Source organism: Rhinolophus ferrumequinum, chromosome 18 (assembly GCF_004115265.2).
Source record: "Rhinolophus ferrumequinum isolate MPI-CBG mRhiFer1 chromosome 18, mRhiFer1_v1.p, whole genome shotgun sequence".
Taxonomy (NCBI): Eukaryota; Metazoa; Chordata; class Mammalia; order Chiroptera; family Rhinolophidae; genus Rhinolophus; species Rhinolophus ferrumequinum.
In genome coordinates this window covers 23,827,513-23,847,647 of record NC_046301.1, presented here as the reverse complement: position 1 = coordinate 23,847,647, position 20,135 = coordinate 23,827,513, and the positions used below count along the sequence as shown (strand labels likewise).

At 35.8% G+C, this 20,135-nt stretch overlaps 1 protein-coding gene across 9 annotated transcripts in view; it reads left to right on the top strand.

Moving 5' to 3' along the window:
* The window catches only part of FBXW7 (F-box and WD repeat domain containing 7), a 173,020-nt gene that overhangs the window by 75,263 nt on the left and 77,622 nt on the right, over positions 1–20,135 (top strand). For 4 of the 9 annotated variants that reach the window (XM_033134249.1, XM_033134254.1, XM_033134252.1 and 1 more), the window contains 2 exons: positions 15,029–15,078; positions 15,712–16,284. In XM_033134249.1, the coding sequence (XP_032990140.1) occupies positions 15,781–16,284 (504 nt within the window). In that variant the 5' untranslated portion in view covers positions 15,029–15,078; positions 15,712–15,780. Of the gene's footprint in view, positions 1–6,016; positions 6,036–15,028; positions 15,079–15,711; positions 16,285–20,135 lie in introns of those variants that run through there. The other 5 variants (XM_033134256.1, XM_033134255.1, XM_033134257.1 and 2 more) reach the window with 2 other exon arrangements.

Sequence of the window (20,135 nt, the reverse complement as noted above, 5' to 3'; positions counted from 1 at the left end):
TTAAAAAATGATAGCTCTCAGCCTTTACTAAGAAAGAAAGAAATGAAAAGGAATAGTTTTAAGTAGATTATAAATGTTTTTTGGTATTAGAGTTATGTTATGATTGGGGGGTGTTTTTTTTTTTAGGCGGTGGTGGTGATGATTTTCGTTTTTTTGCTTTTTCAGTCACTGTAGTATTGACAGATAAGGATATTGGTAGGTAGTGATGGAGCCAAATTCCATCAGGTAGAATGAAATTTATTTTACCTGGTTTCCATTATAATTATATATAATTATAAAAACCATATACATACATATATATATACGTATATATATATATGTGTGTGTATATATATATATACACGTATATATATATGATGTTTTTCTCATATTTTTTAGGATGCAGGACGTATGTCTTTGGTCAGCATTGTATCCCCAGTGTGTGGCACATGGTAGAGTTTAAGTATTTCTCTTTTTTTAATTCAAATGCACATTTTCTGAAACCACACTGTGTGCAGTACTGTCAGGCAGTATCTTCCCCCAGTATGTCCACTCATCGCTCTTGGCAGGAATTTGAAGAGGACGATGGAATGATTGCTTCTGGGAGTCTGTCTGTGAATATTGATTCTCTGGCATATTCAGCTAAATGAGGTAATTGTTTTGTCTCAGAGAGCAAGAAAAGAAATCTAGCAGAAGTTACCTGAATCCTGACCACACACATACCAACTGAAACCTCCCAGGAACCCAGGCAAGGGGCATCAAGCAGTAGCAAATAGGAATAGGATTCCCAAATTTAAAAAGCAAAGAAGAGGAAAGCAGTTTTTCCCCTTGTGCTCTACAATAGTTGACATCCTAAAATTATGCTTGTTAAGATAACCCTGTTAAAACAACAGACTCATTAGTTTTCTACAGACAGTACATTTTCTATATTACCGTCATGTGCTTTTTCTGAAGTTCAAAACTGTCTTGTAAAATGATCGTGCGGCAGCTTAGAGGCCAAAGCGGAAAGGCTCTGAGTCAGCACTTGCTCATTGTGGTGGTGTTGAGGCTTTCCTGAGACACTGAGTTATTTCTGAAATGTAGCAGATTCTGGTCTTCTTGAGTCGTGTGGTCGTCGGCTTTAAGGTAGTGGCTTCAGATATTGTTCCTTTTAGTACAGTTGTTTATGTGGCCCTATCGTATTCTTCATTCAGAATTCTCTACCTGCTACAGAACATTACACAGTGCCGACTCTTCAGTCCCAGGACTGTGGGAAATGGCCACCTTGCCTGCTGAAGTGGAGAAGTCAGGATTCTAGGCTTTTATCCTGGCTCTCTGATGGGGTCATATCTGGTAGTAGTATAGGCAAGAGCCAACTGATGGGCCCAGAGCAAAGAAAACTAAAGCTGTTTTCAGCTTGTAACAGGCTCACAGTGGGAGAGTCAAAGAAGGCAGAGGAGATTTTGCATTGTTCTCAATTAATATATATATATATATTTTTTTTTAATTGAAATGCTTTTTATATGAAGTAAAACGCACAGGTGAGTTTTTGACAAATGTATATACCTATGTAACCAAATACCTCAGTTACGATAGAATATTCCTGTCAGTCCTAAAATTTTCCTCATGCTTCATTCCTTTCACTCAACATTTAGGCACCTACTGTTCTGATTATTACCACTGTAGATTAGTTTTATGTATTCTTAAATATTATATAAATAGAATCATATGGTGATGCTTTTTTTGTGTCTGGCTGTTTTCATTCAACATACTGTTTTTGACGTGCATGTTGCATGTATCAAAAGTGCATTCTTTTTTATTTCTGTGCACTATTCTATTATATAAATATATCTCAATTTATTCTTCTATTGTTGAACATTTGAGTTGTTTTCAGTTTTGGCTATTCTGAGTAAAGCAGCTATAAGCATTCTTATACCAACCTGTTTGTGTACATTTCTCTTGGTAAGTACTTAGGGGTATATGTGCTAGCTCATAGGAAGTGTGTATTTTTATAAGAAACTGCCACCTAGTTTTCTACAGGGGTGGTCCCATTGTACAGTCCCAGTAGCCGTGTATGAGAGTTTTAGTTGCTTCCTGTTTTCACCAACATTTGGTGTTGTCTGGACTCCTTTAATTTTTAGCAGTTCTTGTGGATGGGAACTTGTATTGCATTATGGTTTTATTTTGCATTTTCTTGATGGCTAATGTTATTGAGTACCTTTTCATGTGTTTATCAACCCTTTTATGTATTCTTTAGTTAACTGTTAGTCTTTCACCCATTTTTTCACTCAATATTTGAATGATGAATGACTGGCAGTACATGAATGACCTCTGTGATTGTTGACTTTTCTTACACATATTTCAGCTTTCACATAAAAACCTGACACCCCTTCTTCTCCAAATCATGATGACATCAGTACTCTACCTAAAAGACGTATACGAGGGATCAATTTGCTCAGTCATAGGGTTGTTTTTTGGGTTTTTTTTTTCCCAGAAGTAGACTTCGCTTTTGAACTAATACAAAGAAGTAGAAATATCTGGTAACAATTTTAGATGACACTTATATTTTCATGTTTGAAAAAAATCCCTATTTACCATGGTTTTTAGCTTGAAATAACAAACATGTCCACTTTTTGAGCCTTCCTATAATATGTATTAAAAAGATAATTCACAAAATGGTAATCAAGTCGTCTGTCCTTTGAGCAATTGATAGTTACTGCATTTTTTTCTCTTACTATCTGTGTTCCCCAATTCTCCCCTAAATGTTCCACCAATATTTTCTGCTTTTTTTATAAGTATAATAGAAGGGGGAGGTCGGTGCTTGCCAATTTCAGCAAATTCTGTGACACAGAAGAATAGAAGAGGGGGGGAAGGTGACTTACATTGCAAGATAGGGTTAGTAAACAGTGAGCAAAGAAATATGTTAAAGAGAAGGAAAGATCATTTGCAAAGGTACAAACCTATGAGAACATACAGATATTGGGAGAATACAACTAGATCAACATTGTTGGGCAATGTACCATTGAAAACAAACCAGTGTGTTCCGAAGAAGGATAGAAGGGAGGCCAGTCTAGGATCACTTTGTGTATTGTGTTCTGGAGTTTAGATTTTATCCTATAAAATAGTAGTTTTCAGAAGTTGTTCAGAGTCACTCAGGAGTTGCTAATTCCCGCTGTACACTCTTGCCTTCTTCCCCCTCCCTTTCCTTAGAAGCTCTCTGTACCCCTTGAATATTTTGCCTTCATTGGGCAAAGTATTCATCATGTAAAAAGTTTGGAAACTGCCACTGAAGTGTTGATATTTTGTGTTCTGGCAGCAGTATCAAGAGTAGATGAGACGGATGAGAGACAAAAGATTGGGAGATAACTAAGGATACTATTCAAATGGTTTGGGCAAGAGACCTATGGTATCTGCTTATTAAATAGTACCAGGGAAGTGGGATTGATTGTAGAGCTACTTAAAGGTAGACTTTGGAGGACTTAGTGATGATATGAGTGAGTGACAAAAATGTGGGGACAAAACAAAGGTAATTTGTAACAGATGTTAGGAACCAGAAAGACACCAGATTTCTCCCTTCCTCCTCTTTTTTTTTTTTTTTAACTTCCAAGTACCATGCTAAGAACTTATTTTGCCCCAGAACCATCTGATAAGTTGCCACTGTGATACACCATCTGTGTCCCCCAAACACTTGAGTATGCATTTCTTGTAAACAAGGACATTCTCCTGCACAATCACACTATAGCTATTATTAAAATCAGGACGTTGGCATTGGCATATTAGATTGTCTATCCTCAAACCCCGTTTGAGTTTCACCAGTTGTTCAAATAATATCTTGTGTAACAAAAAGATTTTATTCAGAATCATGGGTTGCATTCTGTTATGTATCTGGAACAGTTCCTTGATCTTTATTTTAGTTCCTTTAATACTTTTAAAGATTACAGGCTGGTCATTTTGAAAAAGGACCCTTAATTTGGGTTTGTCTACTGTTTCCTTGTTACTGGGTTCAGATTACGCATCGTTGGCAGGAATATCACAGAAGTGACGTTGTGTAACTCTCATTGCTTCCTATCAGGTAAACATAATTTCAATTTGTCCCATTACCGGTGCTCACTTTCAGCCTCTCTCCATCTTTTGTACGCCGGTGGAACACCTAAAATAATTTTCTGATCTTGAGAACCCCTACATAAAAATTATTATATCTATAGCTCATTGTGCCTTTGTTTGATCAGTAATTTGTAGGTATAATAATTCGTTGATAATTGTCAGTGCTCTTTTGAGTAGAGAATGCTCTTTTTCTGTGGATATATTTATATTGGCAAACTCATTAGCTTCCTTTTTGTGTGGTTCCCTGTCCCTCAAAGGGTATCAACTGTAATATAAGTTAGTAGAGCAGGTAAAGGAAATTCTAGTTTTGTTTTTTTCTTATTTTACTACTTTATCTTTTTCACCTTGTCCAAATAAGCCTCACCACAAATTTCTATATGAGCTACGATACGTGCAAAAGTAGTTTTTCTCCTATATTTAAAACTAAAAATGACATTTTAGCCAACTTTTTTGGGGGGGAAATACAGCCACCTGCTAATGGAGCTTAGCTGACTTTCCTTGAAGTTAATCTTTTTTATATTTTCATAAATTTTGCAAACTCATAAGAAATGTAATAAATTTCATGTAACTAACTTAAGCCAAAATGGGACTTAATTTTTCTTAATGTAGGCTCAGCAGATTAAATAAAGGTTGTAAATGTATTTTAATTAGTATTGTTTACAACATGAAAAATGTATTGACAATGCTGAATAGTAATTCTACTAAAACTGAAAACTAAAGAAACATGAATAAAAATGTTGCCTAGATATAATTTTATATAAGACTTTGAAAAACATTTCCTTATTCAGTGATATGATCAGGCTCAAATGTAAGCCCAGCAATTAGAATTGCTTCCTTTACAGGTTCGTATATGCATAAAAATACTGTTTTTGAACCTTAAAAATATCTCTTTACTGTGAATTTACCTCTTTAATTTACCTCTTTAATGTAAAAATTATATTGACGTCCTGTGCTTGTTTTTTGCTTCACAGATATCAATTCAGGGTCAAACATGAGATAAGCTGGCACACACAAATTTCCTTTTCAATTGAAGTGAGACCATTTCTTAGCTTACTCCTGATGTCCATTGAATAAGAAAAAGGTTGTTTAAATATGTGAGAAGTTAAAAATTGCAGCATAATGTTCATTGTTTTCCTACGAATAGCAGGATATTCTTTTCTTCACAGAAATCCAGAACTTGTCTGGGGCAGATCAGTAAAACTCATCTTGAAAGTATAAGACCACAGCTCTTCTTCCTTTTTTCTCAAGTCAAATTCTCACAATCAGAAGATTCAGGAAAAAAGTTCACCAGTGATACATTTGTGTTGAAAGGGAAGGAAAATCTGTTCAGTTTTGTTCTGCAGCTTCTCCAGTTGGTTTCCAGTCAGACTTGAGACTTGCCGATACCCTCTTCACTCAAACCCAAGCAGCAGAGGACAGAAGCCAAGATTTCTTTTTGTAACATGATGTTTTCCAAAAGCGCGTTTTCCTTTTAAGTTCAAGAATCTTGTCCCTTGAAGTCAAAACCATTTCTTCGTACTTCACAGGGACTGAAGAGTAAGTGCCACATTGGCTAGTTTCTGCAGCCATTCTTCATCTTCCAAGTATTCAACAAAATCTAGCCTTCTGTTGTTTCAGCTCAGATACTCTGTTGAGAACTTTTCCTCGTCTAAGCCACTGGATTTCTTTATGGAGTAGGAGGTGTTCCTTAAACATCCTGGAGTGAAATGACCTCTGTTTAATGAAGTTAACCATTTTGTAGCCTCTTTCAGAACTTTTTTTTATTTCATCCAAAGAGTTTCTTACACCAGAGTATATGGATACCTTCCGTGTCAATTCAGGTCCCCAGAGAAATAAATGTCAGCACAAGAGTTTATGTGCAGGGAGCCCCCATTCAGAGTTGGCTATTGGAGCAGTCTCACCGTGTTCAATCCTTTGCTGGGAGAAGCCTAGAGGAAGCATGGCCAGGTGTGAATGTTGCAGTGGATTCCAAGGTGAGGTAGCTGGGGGCTCTCAAGCAGTTGTGCTTCTCATAGCAGGTTCTGTCAAACGTGTATTGAGCAGAGTCCCACGATGGCCACCACACCTTCCTCATCCCATTTGGGCTTTGACATCATCCTGCTCTGTGGACACCTGTCTCACCCTGCTCATGTTTGACACCCCCACCCAAACAAACGTTCGCATTCTGCTCTACCTTTGACCCTCTGGGATCACTATACGGATCATTTCTCATCTGTGTCATAGTCAGGTTTTGGCAGTCCATGCTGGGCTGCCCCTCCTCCCCCCCCCCTCCCGCTGGAGTGTCACCCTATTTGCCACACATGCATCTAACATGAGGTCCTCACTCTGCTTGGATTGACACCCTACTTCCCACACATGCTCTAACTTGCTTGGCTCCATCTAATGACTTTAGGGCTAAATTGTTGAGGGAGGCGGTAGTCAGAGAGAGAGGAAAAGCCGTCTGGGTTTCTTAAATGTGCAACTGGCTAGAAATGGTTGCATTCAGTGATGCAGAGAAAATATATAGTAGGAGGATCTAAGAACAAAGTTAGGTGTCGTGTGTGTGTGTGTGTGTGTGTGTGTGTAAAAAGGAGTTTAGGTTTTAAAATAATGAATTTGGGGTGATTGTGGGACATCTTGGTAAAACTAAGAGTCTCAGTAGAGGAGTTTTGCTGGAAATAATAGAATTGTCATTAGCTCTATGCGATATTTGAAACCCTAGCTTTCAGAGAAACCGCAGAGAAGGAAGGAGCTGACAGTGGAAAACAACAATGCTGCCTGAGGGATGATACTGCCAAGAAAAGGATGATATCAAGGGAAACTAAGGGACAAGAAAGTTGTAAAGAAGAGGGAGTGCTTGTTCACCAACATAAAAAGCTATAAAAATGGGAAAAGATTCACAAGGGTTTAGCAACCAGTTTACAGTTTAGTTATAATGGAGTAAACACAGATTGCAGAGTAGTGGGGTTGAATGGAAATGAATTAAATTTGGCCAAAACAAAAATATGTATTATAAGTTAAATAACGTGAAAAATAGGTATTGTCATGTGGACTGAGAAATAGTGTTTTGTGTCCTTTCTAGTAAAGATGTATATGATTAGGCATGCGGGTTTAAAATTTTCAGTTCAAAACCATAAAACTTAATGAATTCTTCCTGTTTGTATCATAATATTCCCCATATTGTTCATTTGGTATTGATTTTGTTGACCTGCATGACTAAGGACCTGTTGGCCAATTTTACAGTCCCTGGAACTGGAAGATTTTTACCTTAAGTAATATATGATTTTCCAGTTAGCTGCAGTATAGGAGTCTGTGGAACTAAAATTACTAAAAAAGTTATGTGCTTTTGAAGCATTAATCTTTTCAGTTATATATATATATTTGTAGCTTGTGCTGAAAATAGCAAGAAATTTGACAAATAAAAATCATTTTTACGACTTAGAATATAATTTATAAATAAATGTTAAAATATTATATTTATACCCTATCAGTTTCAAAGGTACTGCAAGTGACTTTAGTACAGGCTCCAACTTTAAAAAATGTGTTTAAAATAATTGATAATCGTGTTTGTGGCCTGGCTTGAAGTTCTGCTTTGGTGAAGAAAGTCTGCTCAGTGCATGACTGGCTTTAAAAAGATGTAATAATTATTTACTCACTAAACAAATGTTTTGAGGACCTACTAAGCCAAGCATTTTTGTAGGTGCTGAAGATAACAGTGGTGAAAAGGAAAGTCTCTTTCCTTATGGAGCTTAAGTTCTAGTGAGTTCTAGCTTAAGTTCTATGTTAATAAGTGGATAGATAGGTGCTTCCATAGCAGGCACTGTTCCAGTCCTATTCTATAGTGCCGTGGAGAAGGGAACAGGGCAAAGGAGAAAAGAAATGTGATGCAAGGGAGGGACTGTTTTACACGGGATGATTAGTGAGTGTTCATTGACTAGAACATACCTGAACAGAGAGCTGAAGGAAATAATGGGAAGAAGCATGCAGATACATGGGGTAGAGCATTTAGGCAGAGGGAGTAACCAGTGCAGAGGCTCTGAGGTAGCAGCATATTTTCCTCTTTAAGAGAGAACAAGGAGAAAAAGAGTGGAACAATGTGAAAAAAGAGAATAGAAGATGAGCTCAGAATGGTGGGATGTGTGTAGGTTATATAGGACCTAACCGGCAACCATAAACGTAAGAACACTTTTGTTCTGAGTGAGATGGGAGGCTTTTGGATTTTAAGTAGCAGAGTGATTTGACTTGATCATGTATTCCAGATACTTACTATTTACAGTTACAGTTTAACCACAGTAATTAACTAATAAATTGTTGACGTGGAGTATAGAGAATTACAATAAGAAGTCAGAGTGTTAGTAAGTAGTGTGGCCAGAAGAAGGCTCCTGATAATTTGGGAGGCTCTTTTAGGATGTAGTAAAAATCCTAAACTGCTTTCAGAATATGATTCTAAGCTTTGAGTTATCTTCCAATGATCTGTACAATGTGGTTTCTTTTTCTGCCATCTGTGACTTAAAGCTTCTTAAATGACTTTGTAGCTCAAGCCTAATGGATGCTGCCTGCCATATAACTTCTAGAAATGTTAATAATATTGCACAGTCATTTGGAGGCTTTGGCAATTTGCTTAAGTCGCCTCTTGCTTTATTAATGACCAGAATTTCCCAGTGTCTCCTGTGATTTCAAGGCTAGTCTTTGCCTTGGAATCTTCTTTTGAGGCTCACAACTCTAGTTTGCTCTGAGACAGGCTTCTAGAGCTCTAAGTTTGTTTAACATGTGTACTCTGCCTACTTTGATTCCTTTAAGCATTCTAAGAAGAGCAGTTCAAATGGTTTTGGATAATCAAAGTTCTTTTGAAAAGCAAGGTTCATGAGAAACTAGTAAAAAGCTTGTGAGAAACTAGTTTTTTAAAAAAGCACTGAAATTAGGTCTGAAGTACCACTGAATCAACAGGTATAATGACTAAAAGTTACCTGGTATTTTCTAGGACTTGGGGAAAGTCACAGAGTAGTTCTGCTTTATTTCAATAACCTTATTTTTGAATTTTTTGAGGACCAAATTTATTATACTTCTTCATCTCGGAATGTAGCCATCTGTAGGCATCTCCTCCTTTAAGTACCCTGAGGTGGGAACCTCTGGGCTTCGCACTGCAGTGAAAGACCTGACAAGAATAGCATTGGTCTCTCCACTTAAAAAAAGGAAAAGTGATACCCTATCCCCCCCTTTTTCCTCCAGCGATTACTCTGAAAGTCCAACTTTATTTAATATGGGTTATATGAACTTTTGATGTATGTGAAAATCTTAGTGATGAATATCTATTTTGGAGATTTTAATTTCTCTAATTATTAACTCTTTGTTAGATTGCCAGACCATAATAATAAGCAGTGCTGTGGCTTCTTCATTGATATCTCAGAATACTGTGTGAATCCTGCATTGCAAGCAGTGCTCTGTCTAGTGCGTTTAGATAAAGTAGGTACAATCCATTCTAATTATCTACAGATTCTGTTTTTGCAAATTCACCTACTCACTAAAATACATTTGTAACACCAAAATCAGTGCCCATGGTCTTTTCACAATCATTCATGGGCATGGACATGCACAGAGGATAAAAAATTTGAGTTACCTGACACTCATGTTCCCAGCTGAGGTCGAACAAGGTGACACTATCTTCTTGTTTCAGCTCTCATACTGTATACAGTGTCATTTTCCTAGTCTAATTAGTGAAACATTTTTCACTAAAACTTTTTTATCCTTTTTTTGTGGAGGAGGGTAATTTTGCTGTTTAAAATGGCCCCCAAGCAGGACTGAGGTGCTTGCCGTCTAGTGTTGCGATTGCCTTATGGAGAACATGAGCTTTGTGCACGCATGAGTTGTATAGTGCTGTTGGCGCGTTCACTGTTACTGAATCAGAACTGTGTATTAAGCAGCATGTCTTTAAATAGAAACCCACATATGAAAAGATTATCTATTGATCAGTTGGCAAAAATGTTATGACCAGAGGCTTACAGGAATTTAACCCTGTATTTCTCCTAGGCGCAATGGTTCAGTATCTGTGGCAATTTGTAGAACACAATTGCTGTAAATAATAAGAATAGACTGTTTAATTAAGGGTGGTGATTTATAGAGACTTTAGGTATCTGAAACATTTCATAATTCCCTCTCTCTGAAATCATTGTTTTAGGTTTAAATAAGTGCATACAGAGTTATAATGTAAAATCTAACGTTACTATGGGTTCTGGTCAGGTTAAAAGTCATTGATTAACTCGTAAAGAAACATTTCTAAATATTCTGGAAAATTAATATGTGCTTGAAACATATTGGGTGCTCAGTAAATATTTGTCTTAGAGTAATAATCTTTAAGTATCATAGTGATTCTGGTTTTGGAAAAGAAGACAATATCAATGTTAAAGACTAATATTCTTTTAGGATTTTGTCACATGTAGTTATGTAGACTGAGGCACATGAAAGAAAACTCAGTTGAGTGTCAATTTCTGGTTCCTGCTTTGCTTGAAGCTCACTATCAATCTTGAAAAATTCACAATCTCTTTAAGCCTCGATTACCTTGTTTGTGAAGTGAGGGACATTTTCAATTTAAAATTTCTGTGGTTTTCTTTTATTAGTGTTATCCCTGCCTTTGAATCATTTCCAATCTCTTCATGCCCAATTGTCAAGGAAATCATACAACTTAATGTCAAAATATATTAGCCATCAGACTTTATTTTACTGACCTCAAGTGCTGTCTCACTAGTTATTAATAAAAACATGAGTTATGTATTTGATATATCTCGAAATCATATACTTCTGGTAAGAAGAAATAAAAGGGCATCCTGGCACTTTTACATTGATTTTTTTTTTTAATTTTTTTTTTTTTTTTAGATTATAGAATTTTGTTTATTGGTATTTGTATTTCATATGACACAGTATCCAAAATTATATTAAAATTTTTTTCTCTAAAAACGTTTAGAATTAGAATTTTGGAAGCAAAAATATGTATTCTTTTTATACTACTTCATTTATTCATTTTCCTATATGACAGTTTCATTTTTTTAAATTTTTTTTTACATGCCTATACGTGTATTTTTTATTTTTCTTTTTTTTTTTTAATTAAAGTTTATTGGGGTCACAATGGTTAGTAAAGTTACACAGGTTTCAAGAGTACAATTCTGTAATACATCATCTATGTATCACATTGTGTGTTCACCACCCAGAGTCAGTTTTCCTTCCAGACAGTTTCAAGTTTTAGATTATGGGCACTTAATTTTTCTTTTTTAATGTAGGTCTTTATAAACTATTTTTAAAAGGTATTTTCCGCCCTTAAAAATATTTACTAGTTGATTCTGACTTCCCATTAGTTGTTGGATAAGTACTTATTTTATTTGGATCATTGGCTTATTTAATAGGTTATTATTAGAACTAATTTCCTAGAAGTACTGTTTTTTGTTTAATTTTAAATTTATGAATACCAACAGAAAATGAAAAATTTCCCCTATTTCCATTACCATTCCTAAAATAGGTTCTAAAATAGAAATCCAATCTAATATACCAGGTGTGCCAAAAAATGTATACAAGTGGACACTTTGGTCGATGTTGCTCAAGCAGTAGTTCGCTGTACTCAGAAGTGTCTGGATACTGATGGTAATCACTTTGAGCACCTCTTGTAATTGCAGAAGTCAAACATGACTTGTATAAATCTTTTGTTATCGGTATCTATTGAGTATTACAATTTTAATACGGTGTTTTCCTTTCTTAAAATATGTATGCATATTTTTGGCACCCTCTGTATATACTCCTTGAAAAAATTTTTATATGTCTATCAATTAGATGTTTTCAGCCCCTTCTAATATTTTGGAATTCCTGTCGTCTGACTTTTAGCTGTGTTATTGTTTATTTTATATTAGCTGTGCTTTAAATCTGATTTTTCTATTCGGTTTACCATTTGACCAGGTCCATTTTTTAAGAATTTGTATTATTTTGAAAGCTCTTTACATGTCACACTGTAAATATGAGAGTCAGTTAACTTTATTGGCTTAAATTAAGACATTTTCTTTCCCGTTATCCCAATATAACACTAAAGTTACACAGTGATAGTGATTTGAATTTTTATTATTCACAATTTGTAACGGAACTGTTCATTGATAACCAGTTCTGGTGCTATTTTTAGAAATGGCAGTCATAAACTTTCTGTCGGTAGGCTGGCTACTATTCTTTATTACATGTTTTATAACCTTTGTTCTCTCATCTTTTCACTTTGTAAATTGCTCTTAATATGTCATTAAACCTGTTTCAATCTTGTGCGAATAGGCCTGTTAGGTTGGGCACACAAAGGGCAATTTGCTTGGGGGCTGCATTGTTCCAGGCAGTGTCCCTGCTTTCATGCTGTTCTGTGCGTAAACATGCAAGTGAGAAATGTCATTGTTAGTGTTAGGAGATCCAGCCTTAGACACAGTCACTAAAGCAAGATTTTGATTCTCTCTGCACAGAAGAGCTACGTATAACAGGTACCTTTGTATACATTGGGATACTGTATATATTCATTTGTGATTTAGGTCAGCGTTTTTCAACATCTTATTTTTTAACCTGCTTTCCTATGAGGTTTACACTTTGTCTTTGACATACTACCTGGTAAGATTTTGATGACCTTTTTTTTCCTGGAGTTTATCTTCTGAAAACAATGGATTTATGTAACATGCTTTTACTAAGAAACTCTACCTTCTCCTTTGCTCAAAACTGGTATAGTTTTTTATATTTGATGGTTTCATTCTACCTCAAATAGAAATTTTGTATTGTGCTTGCCTGAGATGTAAATATGAACCACTTGACTTTTAAAAGCCACATTTCATATATTGCATCATGGTTTATTGATTACATTTGATCAAAATTGTATGCACGAAGGAAAGTTCCCTTCCTTGCTCCCTAGAGGACCATTTCATACCTCTCTTGAAATTTCTAATATCTCTCCCAATATCACTCTTAGCTGATGACTTTGCTTCTTACTTTAACCAATTAAAAACACAAAAAAAGATTGAGGAGGGAATTTCCAAAGACTCCCACCACTATAAAAACCCACCTACTTCCAGGTGTTTTTCCACATTAAGAAATACGGTAAAAAGAAATAAAAGTATCTGTAATACCACTCCTCTTTTCCATCTATTGCCATAAATGAAGTATCCACTTTCCAACTAAAACTAGTTCTTCTACTTTTGAATTAGTTCACATCCCCCCCTTGACTACCTAAGGACATCACGTCAACATTTACTCTCTTTCTGGCTTACATTATCAAGTTCCCTCCCCTTCTGTCCCCTCCCCCACTCTGGTTCAAGTCCTTGTTTCTCAGTCTAGTTGTGTAGGACACAGCTTCCTGGCCCATGCTGGTATTATGAGCCTTGCGCTCCCCCCTGGCTGAGGCAGTTGGTCGCCAGTCGGCCACTCACGTTGGCCACCAGCCGCTCATGGCAGCAGGTGGTACAGCCCACGACAGCACACAGCAGCCCATGGCAGCCCACGGCAGTTCACGACAGCCCAGCTCCAGGGAGAGCTGTTGTTCACAGTCTTAGCTATAGAGGGCACAGCTCACTGACCCTTGTGGGAATCGAACCGGCGACCTTGGCATTAGGAACACGGCACTCCAACCACCTGAGCCACTGGGCTGGCCTACATTATCAACTTTTTATTTTGTACTGGGTCATTCTTGTCATTATACAGATATGGTGCTAGTTCTCCAATCTTAAAAAAATAAAAAATCTCTCTTGACCCCATTTTTCCTACCAGTTATCACTTCGTTGTCTTTTTTTTTTGTTCCCTTTTCCAGCAAACTTGTAACTTGTCCATAATGACCATCTTGATTCTCTTTCCCCAGTCTCTTAAATGTACTTTAATTAGTCTTTAATTACCAAAAATTGCTCCCATTTCTATGTTGCTCCATGTTGCTGAATCCAATGGTCATTTCTTTCTTTTCATCCTATTTATCATCAGCTACAGTTGCCTTTGTTTGCTTTCTCCTCCTGGATATGGGTTCTTTATGTGACTTTAAGGATACCACTCATTCCTGGTTTTCCTCCTTAGTCATTTTTGCTGATTACTTCTCTTCTTTCAGAATATTGGAGTGCCTCAAGGCTTGGTTTTTGGAACTCTTCTCTTTCTGCACTTAGCATTTCTAGTGTAATTAGAATTGAAGAATTTCCCCACATAGACACTATAGCTTATTTCTTAGCAGGTATAGAGTATAGGAAATAAAATGAAATATTGCTATTTTAAAACTATCTTTTAGACTTTCTTGACCCCATTTCAAAGCTTGCAATGAGAACTGTGCACCTTTGGGGTATTACCATCTGTCAAGGGTTGGAAAATTTGATAAGACAGTTTTCTCTAAAGACCACTATGATATAATGTAGTTACTCTTATGGTGTGATAGAAAATAATTTTGTATTTCTTAAATCTTGCAAACCTTAAAAATATTTTTAAAGGAAATGTTATATGAACTTGTATAATGTGTTGGCATTATTTTATGTAACCTTGAACATGTCCATATAGATATCTGTAAAGGGTGAAATTTAAGAATAAACATTATGAAATTGATTCTGTCAGATCAAATTTTAGAGCCTGTGTTAAAAAACATAAAAATAAATATACTTGGTATATAAAATTTGAGATATATTATAGAAAGTAAATTTAAAGCACCTTATTTACCATTGCCAAAATGCAGTTTATATTTTGAAATATTGTCTTCTAGTCTTTATGCAATTTAAAATCATGCCATGATCATATAATTTCCTGCAGTTTCCTCTTAGCATAATATAATACAAACATCCATGTTTTTACAATTTGTAAAATGTGAACATCATGTTTAGAAATTACACTGTATATCCTATCTCATGGATTCCTTTGTCTTAAACATTTAGGTTTTGATTATTTTTATTTACATTTACTTTTATTTTTGCTTTTGTGGATAAAGCTGCAGTGAGCATCCTCTGCATAATTATTTTTTCTGTTTTAGGATTACTTCCTTAGGATAGATTGCCAGAAGTGGAGTGACTGGGTCACAGGGTATGATCTTATGAACCTTTTTTCCTTTAAAAAACTTTTTTTTTGTTTGTTTATTTGCTATCCAGTTGATTTGTATTCATTGTAAAAAGTGAAGCTCATAATGATTATACTTGGTACCTGTCAGAAAACTGTCTAAAGGCAAGGTTCTATGATTAGAGAAGATTGGGGAATTCCTAAGGTACAAAAGCCTTTTTAACTTGGTTACTCAGCATTTTCTGAACTTAACTGAGCATTGTTTTTGTGTTTTTTGTTTTTTTTTGATGATACACTTCTTAACGATTTTGTGGAAGTTTTACAAAAGATACAGTTTATAAACTACTAATTGAAAAATTAAAAGTTTTTGTTGATCAAAGCAACTAAATTAAGCTTTATTCTAAAATTATTTTTTAAAAAGAGATTAAAATAAAGCTGTTTATATGTGATTTTTGTGTATATCTTTATAAAGTCTTATAACTTTTACAATTTAAACTTTCAAAATTGATTCCTAAGGAGTATCTATCTTAGTGCCTTAATGACCTCAAATACTCTTTATAATCGTTAATGAAATTTGGAACATAGATATCAAACATGAAAGTGGAAGATAATGTAGATTATACAAACCTTTTCTGTCCCCCCCCCCATCTTTCCCTACAGAATGTGAAAACCTTTGCATCTTCTGATAGTCTAGTCAAGGTCCAAGAAGTGGCAAGCTGGCTTTTGGAAATGAATCAGGAACTGCTCTCTGTGGGCAGCAAAAGACGACGAACTGGAGGCTCTCTGAGAGGTAACCCTTCCTCAAGCCAGGCAGATGAGGAACAGATGAATCGTGTGGTGGAGGAGGAGCAGCAGCAGCAGCAGCTCAGACAGCAAGACGAGGAACACACTGCGAGGAATGGCGAAGTCGTCGGAGCAGAACCGAGACCCGGAGACCAAAGTGATTCCCAGCAGGGACAATTGGAAGAGAACAATAATCGATTCATTTCGGTAGACGAGGACTCCTCGGGAAACCAAGAAGAAGCGGAGGAAGATGAAGAACATGCTGGGGAACGAGATGAGGAGGATGAAGAGGAAGAGGAAATGGACCAGGAGAGTGATGACTTTGACCAGTCTGATGACAGTAGCAGGGAAGACGAACACACGCATAGTAACAGTGTCACAAACTCCAGTGGTATCGTGGACCTGCCCATTCACCAACTCTCCTCCCCATTCTATACAAAGACAACAAAAGTGAGTATATTTAGTCTGCTGTGCACTTGAGAAATTTTACATATCCATAGTCGTTGTAATAAAGGTTTTCTCATGGTCTTTGTGTTACGGCAGGATATTCTTCAGATGTGTAATAATAAAATGAACTAATTTTTGTTTTACAGAAAGTATTAGGAAATATTAGAAATAGAAATACTGATGGAGGGAAGGTAATTGATCTTATTTATTGTGATGAAAAATCATTAATATCAAATTTTATTATAAAGTTTATCCCTGGGACAGAGGTTAGTACGTTGTGTACAGTGGAGAGGGTTGGGGTGAAACAATGTTGGTATAAATCAAGTAGTGAAAATCGTTTCTTATTTACAAAATGCCGCTGGTCGGGTGGGCTTTGTATTCATTCACAGGTGTTATGCCAAGGCCCAAGTTACTGGAAGTTACCTCAAATTAGTTTTCTTATTACGATGATTAAAGTTGATGCTTTGAAAATGCTCTTCTCTTCATTATGTAGTTAAAGATGAAACTGCAGCCTGAATATTAATATTAGGTTTGGGGGAAATCTGAGTTGGCATTTTTAAAAGTTGTATAGTATTAGACACAATGTTTAAGATTAAACATTTTTCCTACTTTATAAAACAAGAATGCATGGTGCTGTTTTCACTGCTTGCTTTCCTCTAGTTATTTTATTAAAATTTAAGCATTCAGGAACACCAGAATAATTGGTTTTTCTTTCTGCCTCCATTTACTTCTCCAAGGGATTTGAATACATACCGTAGGGTAACCAGACCAAATATCAAACCAGTTGATACTTGACTGTGAGCGGTGGGAGATGATGTGAAGAGCACTTAGATTTCCAACTTAATGTCAATTTTCTGCTACTATAATATTTCCCTTGCCTGCAGTTTTCCTTTCCCTTCCATTCCTGGGAGATGGCTCTGTTGTATCTGCCTCCTTATGTCTCTTAACTAGTGGTAGCCCATGGAGTCAGCCATAGACATATTTTATAATGTGGATGAGGAATCTTATCAACGCAGGGACTTGGTGATTAATCTAGTGCTAGTGCTGAGAAAAACAGTTCCGTTGGATGTAGTCCTTAGACGCCATGCCAAAGGTTAGGGACTGGAATACACAAGCTAGTCATCCTGTAATGTTACAGCTTCCCAGTATTATGTTTACTGCTGGGTAGGCATGCGGGTGCTGAAACGTTCAAGTCTGTCTGAGCTGGAAGGAGGAAGTGACTGGGCAGTACATTTGGACTTGGCAGTGCTTGTTCTTTGGGGTGGCACGTGGGCTTTTTTCCTCAAAGCATTCTTGGATGCTGTATCACTTAAAATTGTGACGATGATAGTGGCAGGGATTGTGGAGAGAAAGAAGCAGCATTATTTCTCTCACTACGCAATTTTTCTATTATGTTCTCTTCTCCTCCCACCCACCAAATTAGAGTCAAAATGGAATTATTTACTTCAAAGTAATATCGAAGGGGAGAAAATGAAGGAGGGTATAGATTGGCCATAAGTTGCTAATCATTGAAGCTGGGTTATAGGAACATGAGAGCTCATGGGGATTATTCTGCGTAGTTTTTAAAGTATGTTTAAAGTTTCCATAATATTAATAAATGTTTAAGTTGTAAAGAATATGAACACACACCACAAAATCATAATTAAAGTTGGAAATAGAAATTTTCTTTATATACCTCGGTCTTGTTGACTAACTCCTAAGTCAAGTGCTAACTTCTCTACATTGAATTTTATTTTCTTTATTTTGGTGCTGTTGAAATTACAAGAAATTTAATAAGACATCATGTACTTTTCGCCGCAGTTAGAATTTATTTTAATCAATATTTTAGGCAGTGTTGCTATCTAATTGTCTATTCAAACAGGAGAGAAAGTAAAAAGGATTACACTCAGAATTAATGAGGCATGTGACAACTTCTATCCTTTTTTTCCCCCTCAGACTTCTAGGCAAAATATCTTTTTGTTTGCATGCTTTCTGATTCTTTATTTTTCATTTGAAAATTAGATAAAAATCACGAATATCCATGTAGAGTAGATTTAAGAGTTAAATAATTCTTTGAAAGGAACATTTTAATTTGGATAATAGCTTACTTATTTTACACACATTTAAATAATGTCTGAAGTAGTTTATCTTCTTACTCCTGTTTGTTTATTTTTAAATTTTACAGTGAATCATTGGCTTAGTTCATAAACAATATACAAACAGATTTAACATCATCTCCTTTACTTAACTTGACCTGGAATAAAATAGATACTTGGTTTAATACTTGAATTGCTATATCATTTTTGCTTCAGTATGTGAAACTTGAACTCTTTCTAAAACAAGTTTATCCCTAATTTCCCTAGCCTGTCTGTAGGTTTAGATTTTATTTAGTTGGTTTGATATAAGAAAGAACTGGATTCCATAGTTTCCTTTGTGGTTTTCATCTATTTTATCATCGCTTTCTCCAGATGTTGAAGCAATGCTTTGAATCTCAGCCAGATGGCTCTGACACTAACAGTTGTAGCCCTGCCTTGTTGGTAAGGCTTAGTTAGACCTTTCATAGTGCAATTTGCCAGGCTTCGATTCCCATCTCTTCATCTCTCTCCTTCAAAAGAGGGAGTTTATATCTCTCCTCTTTTTTCTGAGGGTTCAGTTGGAGGAATGGGGGTATAGTATTTAATTGCAATATTTTATTGAAGAGAGTTTAATCAAAACTAAGCCTTGCTGAACAATACAAAGCTATCAGTGATTTCTGCTATATTTTAAATTAAAAACAAGAAAGCTAGATCAGATCTTTTTCCATTACATCATCATAAGTGTTTGTTAGGAAAACTTCCAGCACACAGGTTTGAGAGGTGCTTGATTTTTCCCTTCAAGATGAAATCATAAACAGAACTTTGTGATATGTCTTACATATAGTTACATCCTTGAAAACAAAGACTCTTGAGTTGTGAATACAAATTATTGTTTTGTACACACAAGGCCACAGGCATGACATGAGCACTGATAGCACCAGGGGTAAATGTGTGTACGCATTTATGTGTACATATGTGTATACACATATGCGTGTGTACATGCTTTGAATGTATTTATTTTGAGGTTATTGGCCTTCGTAAACATGGCGAGAAAAAATATAAAACTGTTTGATTGCCAAGGCAACAATGCCCTTCTACGAGGTAGGATTTCAATCTGAAATTGGCCTGTTTTTGTTTTTGTCCAGTCCTGAATCTTTCCTTCAGGATCATTCCCAGAGTACTTTATTTTTTCCAACATTTTTCAAATGTCAGTTATTACTGTGTTGCTTAAAAAGAGAATGTCAGTCATCTGTGTGTATAAATGTGTTTAGTATAGTTAATAGGGAAAAGCTCTCACTATTTGAAAAGCTTTATTTTGGAGCAGCTTTAAATTCCTGATCATTATTCACGTAAGACACGTCTACACATGGTACCCCAAGGCCAGTTTCAAGTCCTCTTAAACTGTGACTTTTGAGAAGAGTAGAGATATAATAATCATTTTCAAAATCCCTTTTTTTTTAGTGTTAATATGGGATTAGCCTTCTACAGTGTTACCCATGATACCTTTCAAGTTTTTTTTTGGCAGTTTCTTAAACATACCCTGCGGGTAGTCAGGCCTACTTATTCATTATTCCTGAACATGCCTTATATGCAAATATGATACTAATGAAAAAAATCATTTTTGGTCTTACCTTGCATTGGTTTTCTCTTTGAAAGCATGTTGAAAACTGTTAAAACTCTTAGGATAATCTTTTTTTTTTTTTCCCTAGTCACGAAAGATTTGTACTTACAGGAGCCTATGGCAATAATACACATTAGAAATTCCAGACTGTCTTAATGTTTTAAGTCAAAGGTAGTTAT